This window comes from Branchiostoma floridae, chromosome 1 (assembly GCF_000003815.2).
Source record: "Branchiostoma floridae strain S238N-H82 chromosome 1, Bfl_VNyyK, whole genome shotgun sequence".
NCBI classification, from domain to species: Eukaryota; Metazoa; Chordata; class Leptocardii; order Amphioxiformes; family Branchiostomatidae; genus Branchiostoma; species Branchiostoma floridae.
The window spans coordinates 22,911,651-22,920,082 of record NC_049979.1 but is presented as its reverse complement, the minus strand read 5'-3'; the positions used below and the strand labels follow the sequence as shown (position 1 = coordinate 22,920,082).

General features: G+C 43.4%; 1 protein-coding gene across 1 annotated transcript; it reads right to left on the bottom strand.

Moving 5' to 3' along the window:
- Positions 1-4,736: 4,736 nt before the first annotated feature.
- Positions 4,737-8,066, bottom strand: LOC118408214. Its single transcript, XM_035808900.1, has 2 exons — positions 7,517-8,066; positions 4,737-6,155 (listed from the first exon to the last, which is right to left on the bottom strand). Exon 1 carries the CDS (start codon positions 8,013-8,015, stop codon positions 7,533-7,535), a length of 483 nt encoding a protein of 160 aa, XP_035664793.1. The 5' UTR covers positions 8,016-8,066; the 3' UTR covers positions 4,737-6,155; positions 7,517-7,532.
- Between the last annotated feature and the right edge of the window lie 366 nt (positions 8,067-8,432).

Below are 8,432 nucleotides of genomic sequence, written 5' to 3'. Positions count from 1 at the left end.
GCCAACATAATATAGTATACGTATGTTATTACACATTTACCTGGATAAGAATCAATTTAGAAATTACCTGAGCAAACGTGCCCTGCTTACGTTTTCCCAAATTCTTTTGCTGCTCAAGTCCAGACACTGGGACATACGTTAGAGCACAAATTAATGTGCGTACCATAAAACAAGAAAAAGTCTTATTTACCTGATGGATGCGTAGCTAGCTATAGAAAAGGGATTGCATACAAAAGGAGGACACTTTGAAACTTCTTAAATGTGTCCAAGCTTCCAAGATCAAAAACTGCAGTGGAAACAAAAACACGGTTATTTACAGCACTGGCATTATCATGCAAACCTGGATGCATTCCGAAGCCCCAGCCTGTGGAATTCGAAACAAAAATCAAATCAAACTCTCTTGCTTGAATGCAATAGATGCACACGCTTCTGTAAGTACTTATTTTGTGGGAAGTTATCCTCATTTTTTCTCCTCTGTAAGCAATTCATAATCCGGGATTCTTGTTGCTTGAAGAAGAGCGATACCAAGTACCTGAAAAGAAATAGCTGGATAAATCAATTGCCTGGTTAGCGGCTTCCTTATCCTTCCATTCAATATTTCTTGCCTCTCTTAGCTCCAATGCAAGTAGAATTGTTGAACATACGCATATGATTGCAATGTTATCCGCTACCTCCTTCCGAAACTATTCTAAAACGGTTAGCCAGCCGGCGTCTGATTTATCAGTCATTAGAAAACCTTTCTATCGGAACGAAATTCCTCACCTTCATTCTAGGAGTCCAGAACTGTCTCTTTGTGTTCTTTCGTCAGTTCAGTTTAGACATGGCGAACAGAAAAGAGCGGTTGTAAACTTCAATGGCCTGGTTGACCGCCCGTGCCTCCATCTTGATGTGAGAAGTAGAAAATCCTTGTTGCTTCCTGGGTGTCGTGCCAAGCGTCGAATGAACAGACTACTTCTGTAGCACTATAAGTACTTACCATACACCTGTGATACACCTGCGTTACTGCAGAAACTCAATTATATGCTAATTCGTCACGGTAACGAAGTTAGTTCCTCAAACGCAAATAATTATCATTACATGAGCGGTGAGATGATTGGCCGTAACAGGTTCAGCCATAAATCGTAGCTAGCTTTCGGTCATATTTGTACTGCCTATCTCACTGTACGGAGCCGAACTGACATGCTTTGCACTCGTTCTCATTGAAATGTCGAAAATGGCATTTTTGGGTCGAAAAATAAATCAGCTTTATTTTCACTGAAAACTACCTGGTTGCTTAGGAAAATTCCTCTTTTAACCATAGCCAAAAAATGGCAACTTAATATTTTCGCCCCCATTTGTAATGCATTACAGGGCAGGTAACAAACGTTACCGGTAGCGTCTGTTACAACAGTAAATATTAACCCTTTATCTTCAAAAGGATTAACATTATTGTCTACATCATTTAGGTATAATTTCACGTCCCTAGGGACATCTAAAAAGTGGGCAGCATTTTTGCACCGGGTCAGACAGAATGCTTAGAAATCATCAAACAATGGAAACGTTTGTTACAGTCATTTAATTTTCTGTACAACATTTTGTAAGCAAGGTGGGATACAAATGGCAGTCAATGTCCCTTCTTTTGTTTCTTTAGAAAACCAGAAAAACTGTAAAGCGTCATTTCTAGTCTTATACATGGATAATATAACCGTGGCGACCATCGTAATCTTCTCAGGCGACAACCATTTTTTAGTGGTTGAAATCCCACCGAGGCTATAATAACCTTCAAAGCCATGAACCAATATGAATGTTGTGGTGCATTTTTTGTAAAATATTTCAGAGGTTGTGGAAAAAAGGGACCAGTCATGCTGTCTATAATTTGCTCAATATCAGGCGACAGCATTTTCGATATTTCAATGAGAGCGAGCCTTTGACCAAACGTCTAAAGCAATCAAAATTATTGCATCAAAACAAACTCCAGAATATTTACCAAAAACTGTTTTCTCCTCCTTTAAAAAAAATTCCATTTAGAGGGAGGTCTCCCTGCAACTGTTAGAAAGAGTGTGCCTTCGGATCGGACCTCACTCATACTTACGTCATCCATTTTAAGAAAAGATCAGACAAGGATTGATTATTGAGACTTACATCTGGAATGAAATTAGAAAATTACAACTTAGCAATTGAAAATATACGACTTCCTCCACATACTAGTTTCCCAGAATTTTACACCATTGAGTTTCCAAAAGTTTTTACTCGGAGTTCGTGCGAAATCTTCAAATGACGGCATCCGTGGTGAGTTAGGAACCTTTCCCATTTCGATCAATGCTGAGATACAATTAATCAAATACTGGCTAATCTCGAGGCAGATCCACGATGGCGTAATATAAATTTTTAGTATAAAGCCCACCGTAGGTGCCGTTTGACTCCCTTTGAAACAAATCAAATCAAATCAAACTTTATTTAATCAACTTGGCAGTCAATCAGACTGAATTGTATCGATTGTACAAGGAAAACATTACATATTAATGATAGCATATTCATGATTCTAACACAATGGCAATTAAAGTCAGGATAATCTAAAAAAAACATTTCGTGTATCAATTAGTTAAAATCTCTTAACGATGTCAATACCAATTACAAAACACCTGAGTACATGTATACATACACCTTGCGGACGATATTGCACATGGGAACAGACAACATTGCACATAGTGACATGGGACGAGTTCCTATGTCTCTCAGTACGGCTGACTGGCAATTTATACGGCTTTCTACGTCTCAGTTCATATCGAGGTTCCTCATTTGGTTGAAGGAAGGCGTGGCAGGGGTGCGAGGGATCTTTCAGAATCCTTTTCAACTCGGGTAGAGACGCCTCCCTTCGCCTTGACTCAAGGGTTGACAGTTGGTTACAGGGTAAGCCACATATCTTGAGGCATGTCTTTTGAACTTTTTCCAAATCATCTGACAAACCTCGCGGGAGACCTCCCCAGACAGGGGAGCCATACTCTAACGCCGGGAGGATGAAAGATATGTAAATTTGCAAGAGAACATCTGAAGGTAAACCCAGCTCGTCTCACTACACGCAGGTAATGTATACGCGTTTGAGCCTTTGATTGCATGTATTCAATATGGGTGCCCCATGTAAGATCATTGCTGATCATTACTCCAAGTAGCTTGAATGAAGACGGCTCGCCCCCGCGGCCGACAGCAGCTAATGGCCATACCTTTTGTCTTTTTTGGCGACGCCTCAGGGGCGAGCCTAATGTTTATAGTGTGCGACCGTTTGACAGGAATTCTAGGAATTCCGCAGGCATGCGAGGAATTTTTCTACGGGTATTCCCTAGGGAATTTGTTTTTGTGTGTGACCTTTAGTCTGCTTTGCGTATGGCGTATAATACGATGACGTGACCGATGTTATAAACCAGGAATTCATGTGTTAGATACTCGTTTCACCATCAAGTATACAGCACATTACATTTTTTAACAAATTACCCGATATTATGTATCGTTAGGGGAGAAAAGTGGGTCAGTCATATTTTTGGCTTGACCATTCGGCGTAATGATGTCGTGTATGTATGAGGATTGTTTTGTTTCGTTTGAAGGTTTTTATTTCATATCTTTCTGTTATATCATTTTGTATGGTTGTGTGACTCTTGATTCTTCCCTTTTTTCATATTGCTGTGATGTTCATTTGGTTCCCAAACCATCGCGACAAAGGGGTGTACTTGTCAGTCGATTCTTCCTGTAACCTGGGGGTTGTTATGCCGGCGTTCACCTGTGGGGACAGATTGTGAGAGAGGATTGATATGAAGAATTTTTTGCAATAGTGATACTAACTTAGCAACTTTTGTATGTCTGGATCGGTAAAGTGTTGTTTTCTGTTAGTTACAGGCAGTCGGAAGTGATGTAAGGCATCAAAGTAATTCAGATATAATTTATAGCAAAAGTGATACATATTGAATTACAACGCTTATATTGTCATGTCAAGTCAAAGTCCTTCCCGCTCCATGGTGCATAGGGCGGCGCCCATGTTCTTGCAGTAACCCTGGGCAAACGACTGCAATTACTACAGCAGGGGGCCAGGACACTGGTTGTGGTGTGTGTTCAAATTTCATACTCTTTCCCGAATGCTGAGTGCTAAGCTGAGAAATTAGCACGACCATTTAACACGTCATACCATATTCGGCCGGGGATCGAACTTACGACGTACCGAATGCATGGCGAACACTTTTCCCACTCGTCTCATTGCACCGGCGATAACGCTTGTGTAGACAGACCACAATACTCGGGATGCTAACGTGTCGTTACTTTGACCGATGAGGTCTATTTCTCTTATAACCAAAGGGCACAAAAGTGCATTATCATTTACCTTTTGGTGTAGCCCGAGTTTTGAAACATTAAAGAAGTTACAGAAATAAAATGTACCGCCGTGAATAAGAAATAATGACACAACATATCCTTTCTCGGCTTGGCTTCGCACGAACGAAGGCACATCAAAATATCAATATACATGTCGGCCTAAAAGCCGCAAACGACGGCTATCGGGTGTAATATGCAGTGCACTGTTACGTCGGGTGGCGTAAACCAGTATACAGAATATTTCGTCCATCAAACAAGTAAAACGGCTGCATTTGCAAGAGATATCCAACTTCTACGTGTGGAAGGGAGGTAAAGGTGATTGGAAAAGCATCCTGTATACAACGGCTATATCATCACTAGCCTGTAATAAGACAGAATGAAATAAGTCACGTACGCTCACCGCTATTAAACTGCTCGGTGGACAAGCTACCCGCTAAGGCCACAGCATGTTAATTTTGTCGGTCACTTGAAGAAGAGGCTGAATCAGATAAGATAGATGCCGTATAGTTCATTCGGACCAGATGTTGATGTTACTAGGTAGCTAGCCTATTTTAGGAATAGAATATCTGACTGGACCATATATGTAGCATCGACCAATAATTCCCACGTCGATCCAACTTACATTCTGAAAATTAAGTAAAGATTTGTAAGATTAAACACAGATACGTCATGCATTTACTGATGGTTAATGAGGGATTTCCGAACCGCGATTTTTATAACGTATCAACAGAAGTGTATCGACGCAACGGACGCGTGCCATTTTCCCGTTTGGAACGTCATAACCAGTAAACAGAAAGGCCAAAAACACGCATTTGAGCCTGTAACGGACTAGGAACAGTTAAGTGGAACAGTGATGGTACGCCACTCGTGACATTTCCTACCTGGGCCCGGTCGGGCTGTTTAAAGAAACAAAAAAAGTTTGTGCCAATAAATATGCACAAGGCATGCTTTTGAATCATTTTTGGTCCGTTTTGGGTTTTTTTCTGTCTTTCCTATCGTACTTTTCGTTCACCAAAGGTCCCCGACCGGGCCCCTTTGTGGAATTATGTAACGTTGGCCTTATCGGGAAAATGTTTGATATCTCTGTAATCATTTTCCTATATAGAACGAATCGTATGTTAGCCTATAACAAATCTTTGGAGCTTTTGCTCACCTGCAACCTTAACGATCATACTACCGAGGGAAAACAACGGCAGCAATGTTTCTGTTGAAAGAGTAATTTTCTTTATGTTCAAAATTGTTTTCTACTGTAGTGCTACGTCATTTCCAGATTTTTTTCCTGAATCTTTGCAGGCTGTAGTGTCAAGGCCAATGTCACCGGATGAATCTAATTAAAGCAACTGTCAATCCCTAGTGGTATGAATATTGATACAGCGTTTCTTTACGTCCAGTTGCTAGAATAAATGATCCAGTAGTCCCTAACTGTTCATAAAAATCTGCAAAACTACAACATCCCCATGAATTAATTGCGAATACATTTTTTTATATAAAACATCGTACGTCCAAACTGTTCGGTTACTTTTTAGAACGGCCCATATTTACGTTTAACTGCACATCTGGCCGAAAACCGCCAGAAGTAGAAAGACCTTGTGAACTAGTCTGACTGCCCCTACGGCCACCAGCTACCACATGTTTGTCTTCGAGGGGTTTTCGAGGACGAAATTCGCTAAGTTCTTATAGCGCTCAACCACGCTCCTTTTGGCCCCGACCCGGATGGCTTTCTCCTGCAGGCGCAGCAGTGGCCCGTGGAGTTTTGCGGGGTAGCGGTGAACGAGGGGGTCCAGACACGCCTCCTTCGCCTTGTCCAGCTCTCGCATCTCCTAAAGAGAAAATTAAATGAAACCAACGTCAGGTTTATTTTCAACTGCTCCAATTTTCCGCTCGCTGCCGCAATCATTTGGGCCTGGCGGTTCTGGCTGACACATGTTACCAAACCCGGGACGGTAGGGAGCCTTTGTCGGCACTCGACTGTGACGTGGTGGAATGTTATGATCGATCAGGGAATAATGAAGACTTGTTTCATGCTGTGAGAGCACGTTGCTGACACCCCGGGTTGTCTCTCGGTAGGCCTGGATGTAATTAGAAGCCCGGTGCGATAACTGTCTTCTCACGATTAGAAAATAAAGCCACCTGGGGCGAAGCTAAAAACTTTTGGATTTGGAAAAGGCGAGAATACACTGAATACACTCTCTTTTAACCTGTGCTTAGAAATCTGCACAAGCTAATCAAGAGGTGGGGGAAACCGAACGGGGGCAGGTTAATTTTTGGACGGAAAAAAACAGAGAAACTAATGGTTTTCTCGCTAGCGGGGAGAAACGACGTCGTTTTGTTGGTGCTGGTGGGGGAAGCCAAACTTTCCTGTGTTGTATTTGTGGGTGAAGTGTTCAACCTAGGTCGCACTATGTACCAAGTCAGCGAATATGTTCGCACTTATAAAATCGACTGGGGGATAACTAATACGTGTTTCATTCGTTTCGTGTCAAGCCATGCATAGGTCCTTTCTCATACGCCGGGAACAACTCATGTCTTTCATGTCCGTCATAGTTACCAACTTCAAATCCGATCAGCTATTAAAGGAAACAAACTCGTTTCCTCCGTTTCTGCGGGGATACAACGTCAACCCGCCCGTTCAGAAAAAATGTTGTTTTTCCGGTTCTGTGGGGTGATGTAACTTGAACTCGCCCATCCTAGCAAACAAAGTGTCGTTTTTTCCTGTCTGTGGGGAGATACAACTTCAACCCGCCCGTCCTGGGAAACAAAATGCCGTTTTTTCGTGTCTGCGGGGAGATATAACTACAACCCGCCTGTCCAGGAAAACAAAGTGTATTTTTTCGCTTCTATGGGGAGATACAACTTCAACCCGCCCGTCCAGGAAATACAATGTCATTTTTCCGTTTCTGCGGGGAGATACAAGGTCATACAACTTCAACCCGCTCGTCCAGGAATAAAAATGTTGTCTTTTCCTTCCTGCAGGGAGATACAACTTCGACCCGCCTGCCTATACTAGGAAAACAAAGTGTTGTGTCAACGTTTTTGCGGAGGCTACCACTTAAACCTGTCCTGCCAGGTAATACCGCATTGTTTCGTCCGTGTCCGCGGTTGGCCCATACATCAAGTACTTAATACATCTTTCAAAACCCAGGTGTACGAAAAAACAAACATTCCGGAAAATCGTACTAACCTCGAGATCGCTCTCGCTACCGGAGCTTGAGTCCTCCTCCAGTGGGACTGGCTTTGCCTTTTTGGCTGGCGGAGGGAGGCCGGACGAACTGGTGGCGTCGGGTCTCTCGGGGCGGTTCGTCGGTGGGGTCCAGGAGGTTTGCGACCGCCTGGGCTGCGGTTTTGCCGGCCTTGGATGATCGGATCGGCTGCCTGGGTGCCGCGGCATCGTTGGCTGCCATGATCAAGAAGTGCGCCAAGCGGACGATCGTCTCGTGTGCCTTGAGGTCCTTTCCCGTCATGTCTAGGAGGAAACCGGAGTTCTCTCCCGTGAGGGTCTCCAGCCGCTCCGCCAGCTCGTCGTCGCTGAGGCTTCGGGGCGGCACGTCGGCTTCGAATCTAGCAAGGAGAGCCTCCTCCAGGAGGGGAGCCTCTCCCCGCACCGCTTTAACAACATCTAACAAAATCTGCCCCACAAGGGTGGCATCTCCGCGCAGGACGGGTGGAGCCGGCGCGCTCATAGTGAGGTCCGTGCCGGTCCAGTTCGCGACACGGAGTGAGCCCACATGTAAGGTTTGTTGCATCTAACCCACTCTTAGAACATGGCCATCTTTCCTCAGCCAATCAGGAGCGAGTATTTCTTGTGACTAAATCCACATAGTATGGTGTCCCTAGGGGTAGGGGTGTACTAAGTAACGAATAAATTGACTAAGTTGGAGACGCCCACCATTCAACTGAATGGTCTCCCTAGGGGTAGGGGTGTACCAACCAACGAATAAATTGACTAAGTTGGAGACGCCCACCATTCTCATACAAATAAAAACAATTAAAGAATTAACAGAAAGGGAAACAGCAAATTAAACAATGTTCCTGAACATCTTTATTCAAAAGATAAACGAAGGAAATTCTAACGATCATGAAAGAAAGTCATAAAACGA